General features: G+C 38.4%; 1 protein-coding gene across 3 annotated transcripts in view; it reads right to left on the reverse strand.

The window, feature by feature from the left end:
- The window catches only part of NREP (neuronal regeneration related protein), a 29,263-nt gene extending 5,611 nt beyond the window's left edge, over nucleotides 1-23,652 (reverse strand). Inside the window, exons 1-3 of one of the 3 annotated variants that reach the window (XM_055298372.2) lie at nucleotides 23,368-23,652; nucleotides 22,574-22,617; nucleotides 874-951 (exon numbers count right to left, since the gene is read on the reverse strand). In XM_055298372.2, the coding sequence (XP_055154347.1) occupies nucleotides 874-951; nucleotides 22,574-22,617; nucleotides 23,368-23,524 (279 nt within the window). In that variant the 5' untranslated portion in view covers nucleotides 23,525-23,652. Of the gene's footprint in view, nucleotides 1-873; nucleotides 952-21,218; nucleotides 21,280-22,573; nucleotides 22,960-23,367 lie in introns of those variants that run through there. The other 2 variants (XM_055298373.2, XM_055298374.2) reach the window with 2 other exon arrangements.
- Nucleotides 23,653-24,325: the final 673 nt, after the last annotated feature.

Consider the following 24,325-nt stretch of genomic DNA (forward strand, 5'->3'; position numbering starts at 1 on the left):
ATACAACCTCTTCAGTTTCTGCCTGCCAGTATAAGATAGGGAATTGTTGAGACTATTTAGTGTAAATAAAATAATTTCTTAAACATTGAAATACCAGTAACAGCTGGGGGAGGCCTCAACATTAGTAAATTACACTTATGAAACTTTCAAATAGAAATTCTATTTTCAGTGGATTCTGTTTTTATTAACTGCAAAATCAGCAAGTCATTGGTTAAAAAGTACACTCTTCCTGCTTGAAGTCAAATAAGTATTTACCCTAAGAGGCAAAGTCCAGTATCTACAGTAAAAACTGGTAAGTAGTTGTTATTGTTTGTTTCAGAAATTATGCTAAAATCTAAAATATAAATTTTACAAATTTTCTTGAGGCAGAGAACTGCCACACCTAAGATGTCAGAACAATGAAACCATGTTAATAAGAAATGATTTTTAGGCTTAAAAATTAGAAGAAATGTAACAGTTTTTTGTTCCTCCCATTTGCTTTATGGATAATCTTATCAGAGCTTCAGACTTTATGAGCAGACAATTATGTCATCATCTTATACTTTTAAGAAATCTTTTAGTTTGATCATTGTATTTGAGTTTGTCTAACCAGAAATGGAACAGATTAAAAACCTGTAAATTGTACTTTGATAAACTGATTCCATGTTTTAAATGAAAATTTTTTATTTATGAAGGAAGATAATGTGAACTTTAAGTCACAGGACTTTAGGATATTTTTTAAAAGTACATTATTTCCAAGGTCATCATAGTATCAGATTGATGGATTGTTATAGCAGCCTATAATGGGTATTAAAATAAAAAAGCTCTGATATTTTAAAACAATTGTTTCTATATTGAAAATAGTGTTAACAAAATGGCATCTAGGGATCTTACCTTAGGAAGCCGTCCCTCCATGTCCTTGTTTGGAAATGGTTCTTGACTGACCCAGACAAAGAGTTCTGGGTAATAAACCTATAGAGACACAAAAGCATACACATTCAGATTAAAAACAGGATCCACTCTGAAACTACATGAGATAAGCTTAATGAGCTCAATTCTCCTCAATGGTTACTTATTCCCAACTGCAACTTAGAGCACTGGGGAAACCATTAACTAACTCTTTCAAACTGTTAGTGTGCTTCTGAACACACGCTGCACTCAGGAGAGTTTCAGCTCGATGTCTTCCAAGATTAAGTCCAATAAAGCAGAGATACCAATCAATGTTATTTTTAGCAGGCAAGGTAGCAGCTTAATGGTATGCCTGGCTGAGTACACTAAGTCATTGGGGAGGTCTAACTTTCATAAGTATCCTTGCAAAACTCCATCAAACACTGCTAAGTGTTATTCTGATCATTTATAAGAAAGCCAAAGATTATGAACACAGTAAAGGAGGAAAGAAAGCAGCAGCTCAGATTCTCTCCAAGTCTATGTGGCCAGTGACAACACATTCTGCCCAGCTGCCTGAAACAGCCAAGTGTCTGAGGGAGGGGCGGGAGATAGGTGTCATCACCATGAATGATTCAAAGAATACTAGCTGATGAATTCGGTGGTGGGAGGGGGTGGAGCGAGGGAGTGGAACTGAGTAACTCTTCTTTAAATATACAAAGGATGAATAGCATAAGGTTGCCGACCAGCTGTTCTCCATCTTCAGTAATGACAGGAGAGGGGAAAGGCCTTAAAATTACAACTAAGATTTGGGTCAGCTCTAAGGAAGAACTCAGCATAAGAATTGTCAAATTACTAAAAGAAATTAGAGAAAAACTGTGAAATCTTCTTTAAAAAATTTAGAAACAGAATCCAACAACCATCTGTCAGGGCTAATTCACATTTAATATAGTCCTGATTGAAAGCAGAGTGAAATTAGGTAAGATTCCCTCCAGATCTGATTCTCCAAATTCTGCAATAAATAAGCCTCACATTTAATAAACAACAATTAAGAGTCACATCTCATTAACAGATTAACAGACTTAGATGTGTGTTTAGATTTTGGTTTTGGAAGCCCTAATTGAGGTAACCTAATCATTGAGTTGACTGTAATGCTTGGTATACCCTGATCAACCCATTTTGTCAGGGGATCTAGGGTTGGAAATGTGGATGGCTAAGTGTGTTCACTCATCAGAATAACTGAACAGTAACTATCTTTGCTTTACACCAGTGACATTTATAGCACATCCTAGCTTACAAAGCAATTTTGCATACATTACTTAATTTGTCCTGATACGCCAATAATACTGGTCTTACTATTAAACAAATGAAGAAATTGAAACTCAAAAAGGTCAACTTGCCCCAAGTCACACAGGTAGTGTAGGGTAGGACTGAAACTCACACTGGGTTTCCAGATTCAAAACTTCAGTTCCTTCCACTATCCTGCTGCCCTCGCATTATCCCAGAATGCAAATCGCCTACCACCACTCCCTCAAAATTATACCAGTCCACAGCCGCCACCCACGTTTGGGTCTTAAAGAGAGCTCATTCTGCAAGAGCTAGAACTATTTTCTTTTTGGACTGGGTCTGTTTTCTGAGCCATGTGGTTCCCCCCACCCCAACCACCTTACTTTTCCACATATTTCCTCTCCTGTGCCCAGCTCCTTCAGAAAGGAATCCACCATCTGCCTTGTTTGGGACAAGAAGCCACTTCTGACATTTCCTTTATCCAGGAATGGGTGAAGAAAACAAAATAATCTCAAATATACAGCTTTTTTCAGACTTATAACAAAGTCACAGCACACAAAAGCCCAGTTTGGGCTCAACTTTAGGGGACCCCAAATTTGAATCTGCTGTTAAATTCACTTCATATAAATGGATATAAAGTGATTACATTTCTATATTACCCCTTTAAAAATCATATTTCAAGTACAGTCTTAAAATATTAGTGAGAAATTAAGTTCTGTTGGAGACCAAAAGCGTTGAGAAAAGTATAAGTAAAAACTTTGTAGGCATAGGAAGCAGTGAAAAGCAAGGTCAGGTAAATATTGTCATTCTTGTGTTCTTGTGCTTTTCTGGGATAGTCCATTTTAACGAAATGACACTGCTTTAACATTTAACTTCTAAGCCTCAATACTAAAACCACTCAAGTCTAATTTGTAGGGGGAAATAGCTTGCCTTTCAGAAATTATTACACCTATTCTAACAATCTGTTGTTCTAAGAACTCTCCATTTGCTAAAAAAAAAAAAAAAAGCCAATGACTTTTGCCAAAGAAAGAACTTGGGAACATGAATATCTGACAGCAAAACACATATGACTAAGGAAACTTTCTCCCTCACTTCATATTTGTTACATTGACTAAGGCATTTTTTTTTTAGATTAGGCATTTTTAGCACATTAGGCATTTTTTAGTATTTGAATCATAATCAATCATTGTATACTTTTAGAAAAATGAACGTTGCTTTGGCCTTGTGGTAGTCTTCCAATCTCCTTCAAAGTCAGAACCTTAAGCCAAAAATGGCAGTGACAGAGGAGTCTCAGTTACATTCTTAAAACCTGCTTGGCTGGTATCTTAAGAACTCAGCATATCCCTAGACATAGTATCTAAAGGAGATATGTAAACTTTTCATTTTTTTAAGCACAGCTAGTTTTAAGAAACCATGGTAAATTACTGGAAACAAATACGCTCTATCTGCATTACAGCACTGTTCTTTCTTATACCTGCAGTATTTTGAGACTCTAAAGTGAAGAGCTTAAGAGAAAAGATCTATTGACAATCATTAATTACCTTTGCTCTCAAATGATTCAGACCTGACCTTTGGTATTCCGCAAGGGCCTCAACTTCCATTCCATTGCCAATGCTGGATGTGGAGAATGGATGGTCCCAAGCAACAATCATTTGCCTTTCTGTCAAAAGCTGTCTCAGTTTAAATGTACTGTATTTTCTCTGCCTCTTCTCATCGGAACATGTTCTAGTCTACTCTCCAGGTGCTACTTCTGGCAGTCAGAAATAGTGCCACTTTTCAACTTCAAGTTTCTTACCAACCTTTGTGCATTCATGCAGCAAGAGTTCATGAAATAGCTGCAAAGTGCTGGACACTGTTAGTTTCTGGGGATTGCAAGGGAAACAGTTTCTGCCTTCTAGATGCTCAAGTCTAGGGGTGGGGCAGGTAGAGCAGGGGTGATCAATCCACAAAAATTTACTTTCAAAAATGTGTTATGGGCTGACTTGTATCACCTCAAAATTCATATGGGGAAGTCCTAACCACCCATACCTTAGAATGCGATTGTATTTGGAAACAGGATCTTTATAGAGGCAATTAAGTTAAAATAAGGACATCAGGGTGGGCCCTAATCTGAAGTGACCCATGTCCTTCTAAGAAGAGATTAGGACACAGACACACAGAGGAAAGGCCATATGAAGACACAGGGAGAAGACAGCCATCTACAAGCCGAGAAGGGAGGCCTCAGAAGAAACCAACCCTGCCAACATCTTGATCTCAGACTTCGAGCCTCCAGATTGTTAGAAAATAAATTTCTGTTGTTTAAAAGCTGCCCAGTCTGTGGCACTTTGTTATGGCAGCCCTCGCAAACTAAACACAGTGTGCTGTTTAAGGGCAACAACAAAAAAGAAATATATAGGCTATGTCAAATGTAATAGCTGCTGGAACATCAACAGACTAAACAACAAACAAAACCAACATTTAGCATAATATCCAGTAGTGCTGTCAACAAAGGAAATGGGGGTGGCAGTGAGCACATCTGGGAGGGCATTTGATGGCTGTCTGTCAGAATCAGCCAAGGAAGACAGAAGGGTGAGGGATAAGTGCAGAATGAGCTCCATGCAGGCAAATGGTCCTGTGGCCAGGAGGTCTCCCTGCAGCTCCCAGGGGCCACAGCAGTAACAAGACCCACATAAACCCATGAGTTTCTGTGCCCTCAGTTTTCTAACTAACTAACTAGTTCAGAATATTAGGAACTGACAATGACCCTATGACTGAAGCTTTTCAGTGCTGATAATTTGAGGATCAGAAAACTGGTAAGCTGATCTATCTATCTAGAGTCCATCTGTGCTTGCTGAACTGTAAAGCTGCCCATTCTTCTTGGTGCTCATCAACTGACACTCCAAACATGGACACGTGGCTGATACTGCATTCCATTCATTCATTGTCTGAATTCAAGTTTGTGTTTTTCATGAAGGCCAATTAAATTAACTTCCTTTTTGACATTTCACTGAATTCTCTATTGTTGTTTCGGTGGTTTGCATCTCGAAAATTTAAGCGTTCTGGGTATGGGAATACCTCAAAACTGTTGTTTTATTAAACCAAAGTTTGCATTAATCTTCACAAAAAGTATGTCTTCTTTTAAAACTGTTTTTTCCATGTATACAATAAACAACTGTTTGTTTTTGCCCAAATAAAATCCTCAAAACCCTCTAGAATACTATTCTTCCAGAAATCTATTAGAAAATCAGAAAAGCAAATCGTACCTTCAACAATTGAGATAACAAAAATGCTAGTTTTAAAAAAAAAAAAAGTAGGGGGAAGGAAAATTTTGTTACTTTTAATTTGGAGAATATGCAATGGTTTTGTTTGAATTCTGGGGAAGTTTGAGTGTTTATACTTGTCACTGAATATATTGGTTAATCCATCTTTTTCTATAATGCTATATTTATCTCACTGACAATTAGGTTGAAAAACAACAGAACGTCGTAAAGAACCACACTGGTTTAAAATACACTAATCAAAACTTGTATTTAGATATTCTTGATCAATTCTTAGGCAAAACCAATCTTATGGTTTTGAGTATAATTAATATACTTAAACCCACTATATATTTAAATATTACTTATAGTGAAAATGTGCTATTTCTTACTGATTCTCTTAAATGTATTGATAGTTGGGTAAGTTTCAATATTCTATATCACAGCATAAAAATTGGAAATAAAATATTCAGGGTTTTGTCCCTCCTTTCCTTCCTTCCTCCCTTCCTTCTTTCTTTCTTTTGAGTCTTGTTTTACTCTTTGGACAGTACATCATGAAAAATAACTGCATTTTTTAAAGTCTATAAAGTAATTAGCTCACCAGTAACTATTGCTTAGTATAAACTATTATTAATAGCTGACAACTAGTGCTCCAAATTAGAAAAATGAAATGTGGGAAAATTCAGAGACCAGTTCTCCAAGGTCCTAAAAAATATGCAAACTAGATTATTGCTTAAATTATTTTTCAAGCACCTTTTAAGCTTTTCATTTCAAAATTTGCTATTTATTTTTCAATGGCATGGTCCAAATACAGAATCAATCTGAAAGTTCTCTGACATGTTTCCTATCACTTCTACTACATTGCAGGTAAAATTTGAATCATATCTACTTATTACCTGTTTCTAAATTTGTATTTTCCTCTGTTCATTTACTGTCTTTATCAATATTTCTTTCACTGTTCTATGAGAATGATACTTAAAGGCAGGGTTATATCTTTTTGCAGAGGCTAAATACACCACACACATAAATGCTGCTTACTTCATTAGTTAACATTTTCAGAAATCTGCCACGAAGATATGTTGCATGGTTTGGTTGTTAATGACCATAACTGTAATATTATTCTTTATCCCTGATGGAGTCCTGTAGGCTTAAAGAATGCACACACGGGTCCTTTATAACTTAACAGGATGGGTATGGGTATCTGTCTCCTGCAATTAGGAAAGCCGACTAGGGCAGCAGAGGTCTAACCTGCATAATCAATTCTTTCTGCAGCAAAGGAGTATATTTCATAATCTTTCTGCCACTTAAATAGTATGTGTCTGTATGTGTACATGTTTTATTCTGCCTAGCTAGCCAGGAGGTTGTGAAATCTAGTACTGTAATTCAAGAATTCATGTGCATATATATACACTTCCTTTCTGCAAAAACCCTTTGAAGTGGTGCTATAAAGAATCTCCCTCAAAAGCCACTGTGTTCCCAGGTGTTACTGGTCATATGAGAGGGCCAAATGTAAACTGAAACCATAAATGAGTTACAAGGATCATTTTCTCTGAACATTACATCAAAGATTAGATGATGCCAAAAGATGATGCACTGTGCTGTCTCTCTAGAGACGTAGTCTTAGAGATCTGCCTAACCTTGTGAATGCTGCTTGGAGAAGCAGCACACAGTGGGGAAAACACGTTGCCACTGGAAGACAAAAAGATGAGCCTGCAGAACACTGGGCCATTCAGATGATGTACTAACCTCTGCACATTCTAGAAAGCAGAATAAAAGTGTTGGGGCTTAGGTTGGCAAGTATTCTGGCTTGGGAGCTAAATGAAACATGCACTGACCTAATTTAAACACACACATACACACACACACACACACACACACACACACACACATACACTGGAGCTGGCTGTGGTAACAATGGGTAATTACAGAGTATGCATTATGAACACCCAACTACTGCACTCTATAGTCATAAATGCCCTCTTGCTAGAAAGGAAAGGAAGGCCTTTGTGGCACCTGCTGACACTCCTTGAGTTTCATTGCCCAGTAAGTCCTTAACATGTACAAATAGAGGTTGGGGGAGGCAGCTGTGCTTCAATAAGGAAGACAATGATGGCTCACTAATTGGTTAAACCCATTGGCATTAGCTTCGCTTCGGGTTCATATTCCCACTACGGGCACAGAAAATGTTCATGTTTTATTAATATTATGCCACAGATGATGTTACTGTCCAACATTACATGTCAGGAAGGCAAAAGATTTACAATTCTTGATTTTGTGAGTCGGGGTGTCTGAAACAAGCTTTGCAGACTTTAACAGTGGAATCCTCTAAATTCACTCTGCTCATTGTGAAGCCATCTTGAGAGGCCACTGATGAATATGTGGGAACCTGACAGCTGTGGAATTTTATTTCTAGACTTTAACTAGGCAGAGAAAGGAAATCTCCTTGCTGGCAACAAAATGAAAGTGTTTACATGTGAAATTAATCGTCAGCACAAAGAGATTTCACAGTCACTCTGTTCCACAATGTAATATTCTGCTTGTTTGGCTGCTGAGTCTTTTAAAATTTTATTTCTAAGAATAATAGCAAAGACTTTCAAGGGGGGGCAAAAAATCAAGTCAGGAGCCAGCCACAAAAGGTTAACAGAATTACTCGACTTTTCTTTTTCACCACTACTTAAAACCATTCATTACGTGAGTTTTCTGGGCTTTGATGGTACATGGTTCAAGGCCAGGTGCAGCAACGGCCAGCTAATTCAAGCATAGTGAACACGGAGGTCAGCTGCAAACATTTATGTTGTGCAACCTCATGTTCCTCTCATTCCAGCCCCATTCCTTTCCAATAAGAGCACATTTAGCACAAAGCAATCCACCTAAAGACTCCATAAATCCAAAAAAGGGAGTCACTGATCGAGGAATTCTCAGATTTCTGCCAAGACACCCTCCCTTGGACTGGAGGTCAGCCTGGTACAGTAATCGGAGCCAAACTGTGGACTGGACTCAAGGAATTAAGTTCAGCACTTCAAATCTTGACTTTTAATGGGCAATTTTTCTTTTCAGCAATGAAGAGAAAACAAAGTACAAATGGCTGGTAACAGCCCAAAGTAAACCAGGAGAAAAAGTACAAGAATAAAGCTTGGATACAAATCTTATAAGTAATATCTAAGAGCCTTTCCAAACAATGGGAAAAAAATAAAGCAGCCTTTTTAAAACTTGGTTTGAGATTATGCAGTTGTGAGTGAACAATAATAAAACAAAGGCCACAATACAAGATAGTTGCTCTCTTTAGTGAAGAAAAAAAAAAAAAAATCAGCCTTTGTCAGCTTGCAGCAAAAAGGCCGCTCAGGCATTTAAGCACAGCATAAGCTTTTCTTTGCCCCGTGACCTCAAGAAATATGTTAATTCAAGAAATATGTTAATAAAGTCGTTTACCTCCCTGGAGTGGAACCAGAATAAATATTTACTTAACACATCTGAGTTCTAAGTCTGGACCACCTTATTCCATTATATAAATTGGTTTTAATTTGTAACTAAGAAATTAGGAATATGACATCTTGTGATGTTTCTCCTACTTTTAAGATATATTAAGAATTTAAAAAGAAAGAAAAAACTTGAATACTAATTCTATATTATGCCCCAGCACACCAAACTGCACTTGTGAATTTTAGAATGGTATTATTCACAATTGAGAGTAAAAGCTGTTGATATGCTTTCTAATACTAGACATCTGGAGTAGCAGGGCTTTTTCCAAGCACATTCCAAGGTTAATAGGAAACATCTAGACTTGCTTTTATTAGCTGGTTTGAAGAATTTTAAGTTTGCTATGCCGAGTTTCACCTTCAAATAACTATATGAAGTTTAATTTCTAGTCACCAAGAATGCTATTTTTTCTTTCCTTCTGTCCAAAAATTACTGTGCTATCCACTAAAATCTTATGAAAATTTTCCCCCAACAACATGAAAGAATAATTATTCAAAAATACGATTTCTTTTGTTAAAGCCTTCAGTTAACGGCTGATGAGGTAAGTATTTACTTAGACATAGGATTCTGGATTTTTCTTGGTCTGGGTGGATGAGATAGCTACTTGCTTTGAAGAGTCTGAAGATATTTCAAAGCATTCCTCTTGTTGACATGTACAAGACAGAGCTTTCCAGAAAGTCTGCATTTTCTCCCGAAGTGCTCATTCCAAAAGAAACTATTCACTCTTTCCATCAATGTACCCTCTTCTACTGGTAGCTGCAAACCCTTCAGCATTTAGCTAAAGTTATTTCACAATTCAGTGCTTGTCTTGCACTGTCCTGGTCATTTAAAAACTGGCATCTCTTCAATAGCAAATAGTATCATAACAGGCCACTAAATTTGGAGGGAAAGTGGTTTCTATTGCAGAAGGATGTAATTAAAATTGGTGTAAATCACAGGGTCCAGAATTCTTATCTGGTAAGAATTCTGACTTTTTTTCTAAGAAGAAAAAATATATCCAGATCTGTAGCCACACGCTATTTAAATGCTCAGGACAAAAAGAGGCCACTAAGAGGCTTCTTAGAAAACTGTCAGAAAACTAAAAGTACAAGAGGAATAGAATAGGGTTAGAATAGATATGCCCCTGCACACCACCTGGGTTTTCAACCCCTCTGGGTGGAGCCAAGTCTGATTAAGTCGAGGGCTTCTCTCTGATGAGGGATTCAGACCAGCAGTACCATGTGAGGCAGAGAAGACTGAAGGGAGGAGCTCCCAAACCAAACAGATGTGTTTCAGGGCTAGTTGTCACCCAAGAAACACAGGCTTCAAGAGTTGTGAAAATATCTGCAAAAAGAATGCCAAACTAGAGGCTTAAGTTCCCTAGAAAAAGAATCATCGGTAGTTTAATATGAAAAAGGTAGCAGTGGAAACTCAGGCCTTCATTCCAATATCTGCCTGTATTCTCCAACAAGAGAAGACCTCAACCACAGATTTTTCCCCTCAGTCTTTCTTCCATTGTAAACCAAACACCACAACTATACTTCTCCAAAAGAAGGGAACTATAAGCCATAAACAGGAGTAGTTGGAACACACAGAGACAGAGTATGTAAATTCGGGAACCCACAGTTTTCTGTAGAAATGCATAATACAATCCACTATAATGTTTTGTTAACTTTAGGCATGTTTTCCAGGTGCACTCATTTAATCTTCACAATGTTACCGCAAGGAAGAAATAAACCCATATATATAAAGCGCTGGCAACAGGAGGATCAGGCACATAAGTAAGCAGATCTGTGTTAGCTACCATCATCATCAATGTCACCATTTTACAGATGAGAACACTGAGGGAGAAGAGTCAGGGAACCTGCCCAAGGTCTCCAGTGTTCATGTGTTGCTACAGTCATGGAGGAAAGACCCGTCTTAGAGTAACAACTTTGGCTTGGCTATATTAAGACTTCGGATCTAATTAAACCCAAGCAATACTAGTAACCACAGTTTTTTTCTTTTTTCAATGTTCCCTGGAAGGAAATGTCCAGCACAATATAAATATGTAGCATCATTTTTATGCTAATAACAAAATGCGTTTGCTGAGAAACCACATTGTTTTATATGACCCCCCAAATGAACTCTCAGTTCCTTCTCAGATGGCTACCAATGGACAATCTAATTCAGTATAGCTTTCTCTTTCATCAAATGCATTTGAAATCCTGTTCACTATAACATTGCTTTTCAAAATGTTAACTCAATTTAAAAACAAACTGCTTAGTTAAAAAATATTTTATCAGTGATCTGCAGACACACAAACCATATACTGCATAAAAATATGAAGTGTTTTTCTTCCTCTCAATTGAAGAAAATAAACACTTTTCCGACAAGAGAGGCAGTATATAAACTACTAAGAATGATAAATTCAGGAAGAAAAATAAGTTTAACCAGACTCCACTTGGAAACCTTTAATTAATGTATTAGAAATCCAGCCAGTTCTAAAGATGGACAAATGGGAAGATGCAGATGGGGCAACAAACTAATTATTAACATCCTAAAGGTATCAAATAGTAAATAATTAGGTATGCTGTATTTGATCCTCATATTGCAGGTAGAGTACTGTATTCAATCACAGCCAAAGATGTGGTGACCCTCTGACTTCATCTCAACAACGTAACAGCTGATCAATTTAGTAAAAATGCACAATAATTATCAGATGAATTGTTTCTATGATGCAAAGAACAAACTTAATTGGATTTCTGATTGAATTGATTGTGCCAGTGTAGACAGTCAAACCTCATATAGTAAAATTAAAGTTCAAAAAGTGGTTCTCATTTTTTTTTTTTTTTTAAAAAAAGGAAAAACAGGCTTAATAAAGATTAAATGAAAAGATGCGGAGACTTGTCTCCCAGACCTTGATAACAAGATCAGAACAATTTAAGATTCTATTATCAAGAAGTGAAAAAAATATGCAAGGCCAGGACATTTCATGATACATATTTAGACCCAAGACTCCACAGCACAGTAAGAAATGGAGACTCAGTTCTGGTCCACAGCATCCAGGCTTTGGAAAAGTTAAATCCAATTAATAAAGGACTAAAGTTGTGAAGATAAGGGCTCAGAGATATGGACAGAATTTTTGATCCTATATTAACTAAATTGGCTAGGTATATAATCTCAATTACCCAGTCAATTAACAAAGAAATATTTACTAAGTATTTTCTGCAGGTATTGAATATTTCATAGGCAGTTTTTAATCCTATACAATTAGCATCTTATTAAAGAGTGAGTCCCATTAGTTTGGGCTGGAAATATCAAAGTAGCAAAGAAAATACTTTTTCAAAAAGATTTTTTCAAACTAAGCCACCAAATCCTGGGAAGTCTATTCAGGAAAGGGGTGGGCTAGTTAGTATGATTTATCTATTCAAATTCTAATTCTGTTAACAACACAACTGAAATTCCGATACTGCATGCTTTTAAACAGTGGGTACATTCCCTGCACAGCATTCATTCTTTAAGCTACTATTAACTGAGTTCCTCTGATGCAGAAGGCACTAGGTTAAGTGTTCAACCATGTGCTGCCTAACCCACATGGCACACTGATCTACTGACACTCAACAATGTCTGGCAAATGAGCACAAGAACAGACTTTGACATCATGGTCCCAATGAGCCTTTTGGGTGGCTTTCACTAGGATGACTGAGTGGGAGGCATGAAACAGTACTTCATGGAGGAAATAGTATCAAACCCTTATTTGGGTCATGTTTATAAGCACCTTAGTCAATAAGTTTTATCCATATAAATACTGACTAGTTTTCCCTTGATAGTCTGAAAGTTGGCTGGCAAAGAAGCAGTATCTTCTCCTAATTTCTACTCTTTCCTGTCCAAGAATAAGTTCTATATCAGACATCAACTTTATCCAATGAAAGTGTCCTCAAAATGCCTGGACCCGTTTTAAACAAAACAACTTTTGTAGATTTCTCCTTGTTCAGCCACTGGACTGCAGTACTTTTCCCTGCTGGAATTGTATCAAACTCAATTCAGCAGGAAGGCTGTTACCTGCCCCAGTAATCAAAGGATATGGTGTGTGATGGTGATCTGAGTAAGAGCTGGGATGGAGGAGAGAAGAGCTGCAGCTGGCAGCCACAGCAAAACTTCTGTGCACATTATGAGTCTCCCTGTTGTTTTAATTACCTATTGGTGAGTCTTTGGCTCGGCATTTTTACTGGCAACAACTACTTGGCTATTCCCCCTTCCTTTCCAATCAATGGCTCCGGTTCCCAAATTTCAGTGAAAAGGGACAGACAGACCTTCCTTTCATGCCGCATTCTCTTATGTATTTACTCCTTCTCCTTCTTGAATATAAGTTATATTTATATTTTGCTCCATGAAAATAAGGAGGAACACTCAACCAAGCAGTCTAAAATCAGGGATTTTAAAATATCTCTAGCTAGATTATCGTAACACTTTCAAGGCAAAAAGGCTAGATTAGAAACCATTCTAAGGTAATAATGGGCAACAATTTTACTTTAAAAGATTTCATTACCCTGTGAAGCCAGGGCAGATTTGCTCTACTGTCATGACTGCCTCAGTCAGACTACTGAGACAAACTGTGCTGCCTGCTGGAAAACCACCATTAATACCCTCACGCACAATGGCGCGCCACAGCCAATGTTCTGGATAAGATGTGTGGCACTACCCTAAAGTGATATTCCTCTTTCATCAGACCATACCAACCTAGCTTTCTGGACTCTCAGGACCTCTTCTGCCTAAAGGAGTGCAAAAGAAAGGAACACAGAATTTCAGGAGTCATTTTTGTAGTGTGCTTAGATCTCACTTAACTCTTCCCCCTTACTTCCCAAACATTTGAGCCTTCTAAAATGTTCACTGAAAGGCTCTTTTCAGTAGTAAATTGTTCATCAGTGTCTGTTCATTTCATTTCCTGGACTGCCTGACTTATAACCGAGCTATCACAACAGTGCAGTGTCTGGCCATAACTCATTGTATGATACCAAAGTGGGCCACCTGGTCCTGCCCAGAAATAACAGATTGTCATGTATCCATGACCACTGACTCATTCATTTATTCCGCAGACAACTGTTGATCACTGAGGATGTGCCAGATCCTAGTTAGGTATGGGAGCACAGATCAGACTGGTTCATGGTGTGGGATCTATTCCAAGGTCTCATTAGGAAATGTCAATGAAGGTTAGAGTTTCCTTTCACTTTGTAGAAAGAGAACACCAAACCACTTTGTAGAAAGAGAACACCAATTTCTCTACAATTTCATTACTGAAAGTTCTCTCTCAGTAATTAAACTTTTCTACATCTGAATTCACCATCCCACTGATAGAGGAAATGGAAAAAAAAAAGAGGCATCACAGCCTCAACTGCTACCAAAAAGGGAAAGGTGTTGCTCAGTTACTAAGTGGTCAATATTCTTGTATCAAGTATACAACCTTGGAGGGTAGAAAAACATGCAGAAATAAGCCAGCCTCAAGAAGAAAGTTAAACATGTGATAAGTATACAGAGGAACATAAGAAGATTCCTGCTGGATGTACTATGGTGAGTTTCAGAGAGGAGTTGTCATTCAAATTCAGTCTTGAAGAATGGCTTCATTTTGTCAGGTGGTGCATTCCTTCTAGAATCAAGTTAAGCAAAGGCAAAGGAGGAGGGAATCCTGGGGCAGTTTAGAATAAGAAGTAGCCTGGTCCCTCTAAGAAAATATAATCCACTATGGCTAGAAATAAAGGATTAATTCATATAGTTCCTGGAATATCTGTCAAGCCACAGAAATAAAACTTAGGAAGTTCTAAACTAAGCAGGTGAAAAAAAATTACTTGAAGGTATGAGGTGGAGAAGGCATAAAGAATTCAAGGAGCAATGCTTACCTATGTCACTTTTACTGAGAGATTTACAGACAAGTACCACCTCATCTAAAGGAGTTAAAAGAGCTAGTCACATCATTTCATGTTGAAAATCTTGCAGCTGATGCATTCCAAGGTAACATTCTGTGCTGTTTATAACAGATTGCAGGGAAAAAAAAAAATACCTCTTGGACTTGGCTTTCCTCGATTTTCATCTATCATGTGATGAGATTCTCTTTGGTTGGTCACCGGACTACTGACTACATTAGTAACAGCATGTAGGACTCAAATTGTAAACAATTTTATTGTGATGACGTAAGTGTTGGCTTACATTTTCAATAAGTATGGTTAATCAGTAAGAAATGGAAAGAGAAAAGCAGCTGGGTACATGGGGGTGCAACTGATCAGCACATGCCAGCACCCAGTCAGCCTCACAGGAGGGAAGCACAATCCTTCTATCGGGGAGCTTGCAAGGCAGCAACATCCTCTCTGGCCAAGCAGACACTGCTGAACCTGCTGGGATATGCCAATGAAAGTGCTGCCACTTTCTCAAGAAAAAGAAGATGAGCATGCTCCCTTTTCCCTTCCCAGTTCCTTCTAGCTAGAGACCTTTCTTCTCTCCACCATTCCACCCCAGCCTAAGGGGAGTGACAGGGAGCAATAAAGTAGGCTGTACCTTCAACCAGAAAGTGTAAGCGAGTGAGTGTGTGTGTTCTTTCCTGTTAAGCACAATCAAAAGGCAAAGAACCTGAGACAGATTGGTAACCTGAGTGAGAGCCCTGGGCCATCTCTAAGATGCCTGCTCAGTGGCTTCCTATTGCTTAGCACATCAAGTCCGTGACTTCTAGGTCTAGTTTTTGAGGTCTGTCCGTGACAGCACAGAGGTCCTAAACAGGAAAGAAGATCTCCCCTATGATAGTAAAAAGGTATTATGCTTACTCTTGCAAGCCTAACTCTCTAATGCACTCCTTTTATCTGGAATACTCATCTCTCTCATCTAAATCTACCCAAATATTCTTAATTCTTCACTCACTCAATATAAGAACTGGTCCTAAGTCCTAGAAATAAAAAGCTTAATAAAGCATAGTACTTACTCTCAAGGAGCAAATAGTCCACTTCTAAGTTTCAAATTTTGTGCCAACTCCAATCAATTGTTAATGGCATCCTGGAACACTGTATTGAGGATTTTGAAATCATACTCAAGCTGAATAATAATGAGTGTCAAGGTTGATTAGCAATGTCTCCCACAGGTATAAAAGTTAGTGATGGAGATAGCCATATATTTGCTATTTCTGGCTCCAGCTTAGTTTCTACCTTCTTAATATAAGTTTTCCACTATCCCCAATCCCCAGTCCTCACTAACATCACCCGTACCATTTAGCACTAGATTATATTGTTTTACATTGTTAAGTTTGCTGCGCATCACAGAATCACAGAAACAGATTCTACTGAACTAAGTGAAGGCTAGAAAGTTCCAATACTGGGAGTAAAGCTCCTCTTGGGTCCAGGCTGCAGGAAAAGCTGCTGTGAGCTTTAAATACCATAGCTGGATCCAACCCAGAGAGATGGCATCGCACCACATTGCCAGAGTGTGGCTCTGGAAGCTGGGAACAGTTGGCCATTGCGAGCCACATTCTTTTGGCAAGTGCCACACCTTATGGTTTCAGCGCATTTTGTTTTATCCCTTTAATAATGGAAAATAATTTTCTGTGTAAACTAAAATCGCATTCATTTCGGCTTCCTACCTCTTTTAAAAAAGAGATTAAGGATACAAATTACTTCTAGTTCACAAAAACTAAACACGATTAAATCACTAAGAATTAAAAAAATTCAACTTAATAGATGTTAATATGCATAGATGAAATATTTGTTGAGCTTCTACCATATATTTAATACTTTACCAAGCACTATATGAAGTTTATAAACCTTCTGGGGCCTATAATCTAGTTGAGCAAGGAAGGAAATGCATATGATCCAACTAACAAATAATGTCACCCCTGTTAATACCATGGTATTACTACTAATAACTGAACTGATATTTAGAATTTAGCTGAGAGCCATGTTAATGCTTAAGTCCCAAACCATTAGGGCTGTTAATACTTTTGCACTAACAGATCAATTTCAGGATCACTGCTATTTTTTAAGCCACTGAGATGAACTATTCTTGAAGCTCTTCCTAGGTACAAAATATGTTCTAGAAAAATCTATTTCAAGTAAATTTACACCCAATAAATATTTTTAGCAATCATAATTTCTACAGATGTGGACTAAGAATTTATGATTAACCTGCTTTCCTGTACAAAGTAGAGGAGCCTTTAAAATTGATATATTGTAATATATCTTAACCAAGATGACATAATCCAAGTACATTAAATACATTTTCCTCTGGTATATTCACACTGGATTTGCTGGTAAGAGTTCCTTATCCCTAGTTTTTTCTTGTATAACACAGGAATTATACAGATAATTCAGGCAAATCCTTCACTCCTACATCACTCCAGCAACATTTGGAATTACCAAGATGAATCAGACAAAATCAATTTTTTGAGCATAATTACTCAGATAATTATTTCAACCCTCCATTTCACTTTGGCTATGAGGATATGGCCTTAAAACACTTTCCAACCAGGAACAGCACTAATTAAAAAAAATGTAGGACCAGGAAGTTACACCCAGGATCCCCAGTCAGCCCAGTGCATCTGAATGCCATACCAGGTCTTTAACTGACCAAGTAAATTAATACTTCAAAGTATAAAATTCATTAATAGCCAAGTATAAATTTGGGTTTTACTCATTTGGTTTAGCAGAGTATTCATATTTTAGAAGTATATTTTCCTATTTTAGAAGTATTCATCTCAGGATTTAAAACAAAGTAAATTTCTTCAGTGTATTTATGATGATGATCTGACTTACATCTTTTAAAGAACTGTATCAGGTTAAAATGAAATGATACTCGGAACAGCTGTTTATTCTAAGATTGCTGCTCAAATACCTTTTCCTACCTGAATTATCTCTATAGCTCAAGAGGAAGCTGGACTGGGCTTAATCCAAATAGACGATCCCTACTGTCCTAATTCCTCAAATGATTCCCAATTCTCTCCCTCACTGTTCAATGGAAACTGTGGTGTAAAAGTACCATATAAAATTATACTCTTAGGTACTCTTCAGCATCTCCACAATCAAGAGTCACTGAGCAACTGGTATATTTACATTCTAAGCCCAATGGTACAAGCTATGAATAGGACCGCATCCCTCTCCAATCTTTGTCTTTTTCTTTAAACAAGGAAACCTTATGTTAATGGAGAGATTATTGAAAGAGTCTTCTTGTAAGCCCATGAATGCCACTTCACAAACTGTACAGAAAGCAGAGCTCTATGAATGGTACAATGGAGTCAACTCATCTGTTTTAAAAGCTCAGCATCAGTCTTAAAGAGAACTTATATTGTTCCAATTCCTAGGTCTCTGTTAAAACATAATGAGCCCAAGCTTATGTCACTGTGAGTCCATGGCACACACACACTGACAGGCAAGTTTACTGTGTAGAAGGCAATCATGTTGAAAACCAGGACTTAACCTTGACATTGGATTAAATAACTTATTTTTTCAAACTATTCAATAGGATCATCTACTCATTCGCAACTGTTTTCTTCTCATTAACTTATCTGAAGCAAGTGCCTTTAAAATAGAATACCTAAATAAATAGAACTCATGTAAAATACAATCATAGCAATTAAAATTTAGCAAAAAGCCAAATGTAAATTAAAGAAATGCTGAAGACTTAATATCCTACTAATTGCAAAAAAAAACCACCAAAAATGTGGGGGTGGGAGACGCATATTTACTAGAAAACAAAAAGTTGGAGAATGACTTATTGAAAAAAATGTTCCATTCAACTAAGATACAGCAAACTATACTCAAAATTGACACTTTTAACAGTACTCTTGAGTTGCACAACCCTAGGTGCCATCATGCACAACTTTACGTAAATAGCACTCCGTGCGGTGGTGTTCAAGGAGGCCCATACACAGAACAAAGTGTGACTGGTGCCTCCTAGAGCTGCACAAGTTGATTTTATATATGTATATCTATATCTATATCTATATATCATCTATATCTATATATATATAGATATATAGATTATATATAGATTATATATATACATATATAGATGATACAGAAGGCACTAGAGAATCCTTAAGTGTCTCCACATTATTGTTGTAAAACATTATCATTTTAGGTATGTAAAAAGTCTAGATATTGAGTCACTGTGTTATATGAATTCTGGAATCTACTAAATAATTTCTGATACTAAAATGAGCTGATTATAAATTTGTATTTGAAATAAGCCCTTTACTAAATAGATAAAATATACTGAAATTAGATCCTCTTTAGCGTTTTAAATTATGTAACTGGAAATGCAAGTTTAACAGGAAAGCTATGCTTATGTATTTTCTAGAGGTGTCCAGGAGATAAATCTACTGCTTTACTAGAAGCAGTTTCTACTGTATATGGGCTAAGTCTTCACTCTAAGTAAGCCAGTTACAGAGGTCCACAAAGTAATTCCAGTTTTAATCAAGGAAAGAAAATTAACTTGATTTTGCCAAAAGGGAGAAAGAGGAGATAAAAGATACCTCTAATATCACTCCTTAAAAAAAAAAAAAAAAAGTGAAACCTTTTTTTACATTAATATGTGCAAAGACTTTTAAGATCTCAGACTTTCCGGAAAAAGAGAATTGCTAGAAAGTTACTTGGAATCACCCACAGACAATAACTGTCAGTGGTTTCATTTCAGGCAATGGGCTTGTGCCAAAAGGGACTGACATCCTGATGAAAGGATCACCAAAAAGTTGTAAGAATTTTTTCATGAGTAAAAATCCTTCCAGGAGCAACAAATTGTGATTTCCCATTCTGCCACCAAACATAAACGACAACTGCAAAAAAATTAACATGTAATAATAATTTGCATTTGCTTTTCTGCATTCAAATGGTTCCAACTTCCACTCTCAGCTTTGGCAGGCATGCTTACCTTCTACAAAGCTCATTCTACTTACTACTACAGAACCATGATATCTTACTCTTTGAGCTTGATCTATAGAGTTAGTTTTGGTAGGGTCCATAGTCATATTTATGTTTAAACTGGTCACCTGACATATTGCAACATACATGAAACCTTTGTGATCTATTTATGGTCACAGAAAGTAGGTAAGGTTCTGAGATAAAGAGCTTGGAGGCAAGGTGATGTGGCCAGTCACAGTAAAAAATAAGTAAACACAAATACTTTACAGCAGTTGATTTTATTACCATCCTATTATTCTATGATAAGAGCTAATTAAGAATTTAATATGAAGTTAGGAACCATTTGCACAAAACCCATTGATTAGCTTAATTTTATGTTCACTTCTTTTGTCTTTCTACCTCAAGTTCCTTAATTTGATCATTTTCAAACAAGGTCCATGTGGTGTTTGACACCCACTTGTTGAAATGACAAGTGACACATAAAAAATAAAACACTTGTTAATAAAAATCAAACTGAACTCATTTAACTGCCTGATTCATTTTTCTCCTTGGAAGCTTATACTTGGGTTGTTCTCAAAGAAAACATCAAAGATATCAGATTAAATTTTGATTCATTAAATTCCACCCTCGTTTCAAAGAAAAAAACTAAAACTAAATTTGGATATCACACATTCTAAGTGACAAAGAGGTGTTTTAAAGAGTATAAACATCTGCAGTAGGACACGCTGTACTTCACTAAAAAGTTTTATGCCATTTCTATTATTTTTTTAGTTCATCTTATTTCCAAAGAGGAAATTTTTCATAGATGATTAATATACTTATTCAGCTGCTTTTAATGTGTATTCCTTCTGTTTCTTTAATCAGTAATCAAACATTAAACTGCATTCTCTGTGGATAATAAGCTTTGTCAGAAATAGTTATACTTTTATTTAGAGGTTAACATGCTTGACTTCTAAAATTGAGTACATGTCTCTCATAAATGAAGTTATAAATCAAGAAAAATAACTAATTATATTTAAATAGATGGGGTACATTAATATAAAAATTCATGCTTTTCATCTATATTGCTTTAAAGGATAGCATATACAGTAGCTGTCTGATCAGCTGGACAGACTCCTCAGTTTTGGGTAAGTTCGGGCTAGCTCTAAGACCCAAGGCTTTGTTTGAGCCGTACTGCTGTCGCCACCTCCATGCGTGTCACAACACATCACCCTTCTTAAAGAACCGAACAGTTTCTGTTGTTCAAATTAAATAAATCCTCACTTCTGAAAAAGGAATTTTAGTTTTCTATTCAAAATAATTGCAAGTCAAAAGAACTAATTTACCACATCCAATTCACATAAATTGCCACACTCAACGCTCCCAGGAGCTGGAGATAGAACCTTTTAAAGGTCAGATGGGGTATAGAACAATCAAGGGTTGAGGCGGATGAAGATGGGTGGTTGATATTTATATGTAACAGACTGGTAAGAAGTACTGAGAATCTCCTCTGATGACCAAGTCTTACCATTTTGAGAATCTTAGTCTTGGGCTTCTATTCTCCCTCTCTTCAGTCCAGGGAGACCAACCTGCAAAATATGTTTAAATACAGTAGACACATCGCCTCACCACAGGTCAGCAAACGAAAAATGCCTCTTTAGAGGTCACAGACGAATAATCATTTTCTGTGGTTAAGTTACATGCAAATTATTGTTAACTACTGGGATTTCTGAAAGAGCTTTCCAAGTGGCCTATAGGCTTAACTAAGGGACAAAGGAATCCCTGGTACTTGGCTTTGCAGAGTCCTGGGTTATTCTTAGTATTTGGTTCATCTTTAAATTGCATGAGTTCAAAAGGTTTAGCAACTTAAAAGTAGAACCAAGTGATAAAAATAGATTGTTTTCTGGCTGCTCTTTGTTCCCAGACATACTACTGGCAGTATATTTGCAATCAAGACGACAGAATAGGAATCAGCCTTCCACCGTGTAGTGTAATGCCTCAGAGTGGATATTTTTGGAAATGGCACTGCATTACATAACCTTCCGTGTTTAAAAAAAAAAAAAACCTACACGGCGGGGGGGTGGGGGGGAGTCAGGAATATACACCATTATGTCCTTCTCCCTAAACCAAATAAACATTAATGTACACACTGCTGCAGTGATTTACCCTCAACCTTTATATTATCAGAAGACCGCTCTTTGTTAACACAGTTATGACAAAAATTAAGATGAATGGAGAAACTAAAAGTTCTCAAAAAGGGTATCATTCGCTCTTAGAGTTTTCCTATGTTATTATAGATACACATAAATGCAAATCAGATTATTATCATCACCAAGAAAAAAAACAGTCATTTATTTTTAAGGCCCTCCCCGCCAAAGTTCAACTGCTTTATAAGAAAATGCAGAAAAAAGTGCTGCAAGATTGAATGCCTAAGAAGACCCTCGGAAGCAGCAGCATTGAAAGAGTAATCAAGTGTAAGGGCGGAGGGACACAAATTCATTTTATGAAAGGGGAGGAAAAGCTTGCATGCACCAAAGTGCATTTAATGCAAAGAAACACAACAGTTTCTAACAATGCTTTAGGAGCAAGAAGAACAAAATTAACCACACCAACAAGCACAAAACCCCACCCCTTCCCAAAAGAATTCATTTCTCCCTCTGAACTTGTGCATTTTAGAAAAAACCCAAGTTAAATTCCAGCCTGAATGCACCACGACCAAAATGCCAGAATTTCTCCAAGGTACACGCTTCAGCTCTTTACAATGTAGAGGGAAGAAGCATGAACTCTGCAGGGTTGAAGGGTCCAGCTAAGAGCAACGGCAAGGAATCGACACAAAAGAGAAAGCAGCGCTCCCAGCCGGGGATAGGAATGGCATATACTTACAGACAAAAGCCCCGCTCCCTGTTCACTCTCTCTCCTCTCTACACCTGAAACACAAATGTGGTTGAAAAAGGGCAACATGCTAGAAAGACAGCTTGGGGGGGAGGGGGGATGGGGGAGGGAGGGGGAGGGGAAAGGGGTGGAGGAAGAGGAGGGAGGAGGGGGAAGGGAAACAAAACCCAAACCGGCTTCACTTCCAAGAAGTGCAGCCTTGGAAAAAGGAGGAGGAGATCATCTCCCTGCCTCGCGCTCTCTCTCCAAGAGTGTGTGTGTCTCTCTCTTTCTCTAAGAGTCTCTCTCTCTCCCTTTCCCTCTCTCTCCCGCTAGTGTGCTAGTGAACAATGAGCTAATTCTGATGGAGCTGGCGCAGAGCCAGCGCCCCAGCCTTGCTGCCACTGTGCAGCCGCCTAGGAGCCAGACTGCTTACTCGGCAGGAATCGGCGGCTCTGGGCCCCGTCGGCTAGCGGCCAACAGGCGCGCGCGCCCCGACACCCCGCACCCGCGCCCAGGGCGCCCCGCTCGCCGCGCCGCCCCCACTGCACCGCGAGGCGCCCCGGGGAGACAAAGCGGACCCGCAGCTCTGCGCCCCGGCCCCGCCCCGGGAGCACGGCGCGCGCAAACCCCCGGCCTTCCTCCCCGCCCCCGGCCAGCCTCTCCGCCTCGACGTGCGGTTGCTTTTCAGACAAATAAGGAGGCGGAGGAGGCGGTTTGGGGGCGCGCCAGGCGTGAAGGCGGCCAGGGTGCTGCACAGCCCGGCGGCCCGCCAGGGCCGTGGGGAGAGGCGGCGCGGCCCGTACTGTAATAATAAACCTGCAGCAGAGGGCATCTGAGGAAAAGAGGACGGCGACGGGCGGCAGCCGCCTTCCTTTTATGTGCCTGTCCTGAGCGAAGCAGAAAATGGTGCCTGCGGCGGCGCGGAGCCGCGCTCAGACACACAAAGAGTCCGCGAAGCATGGATTTGCACACGGCCTCGGGTCGGACCCTGCCCCTAGGCTGGGTACGCGCGCCCCGCTCTCTTCCGCGGGGAAGCCCGGGGCGGCGAGCGCCCCTGAAGGCCGGGCCCAGAGGTCCTGTGGCTGCGCGTGCACACACACACACGTGCACACAGTCACACGCGCACAGCCAGCCAGAGCTGCGGCCTGGCGTGATGGGCCCAAGACATACTACCCTGGTGCTTCCTTCTCCTTCCCTACACGCTCCCCCACTGCCTGCCCCTCTGAAATTGTACTTTTTAAAATCGAGGATTGCTTTAAACAATAAAGTGCTTTGCCATTTCTGATTTTTGTAAACTCGTCTTTCGTATTTAAAATTTATCTTTTCATAGTAATGTAATAGCTCAAGATTTTGCAACAAACTCAAACTGGTTCTGTTGCCAACAAAGCAGGATATCATTTTATGGTAACTGTCAGATGTTAGAGGAGAAGATTATTTCCTAATTAAATTGCCTTGCCAAGAAAAAAAGATATAAAAGATCATAATGTCTTCTAAATTTGCCATCCACTTTTTCCCCTAATCACTGAAAGCAATGTTTTCCATTGTAACAAAGAAAATAAGGCAAATTTACAAAACTCAATTTTTAAACGTGTTTACAGAATGATGTTTTAGATGTAACATACTGGGTACAGAAATAGCAAACCTTAAAAAGCAATACTTTACACTCACAATTCTAAAAGAATGCATGGAGTTCTCTGTATGCTTGTTGCTGGGACTATAGGTCATCTTTAAAACTACAAAGCCATTGCCACAACAAATGCC

The sequence above is a fragment of the Symphalangus syndactylus genome, chromosome 11, assembly GCF_028878055.3.
Source record: "Symphalangus syndactylus isolate Jambi chromosome 11, NHGRI_mSymSyn1-v2.1_pri, whole genome shotgun sequence".
Classification (NCBI taxonomy): domain Eukaryota; kingdom Metazoa; phylum Chordata; class Mammalia; order Primates; family Hylobatidae; genus Symphalangus; species Symphalangus syndactylus.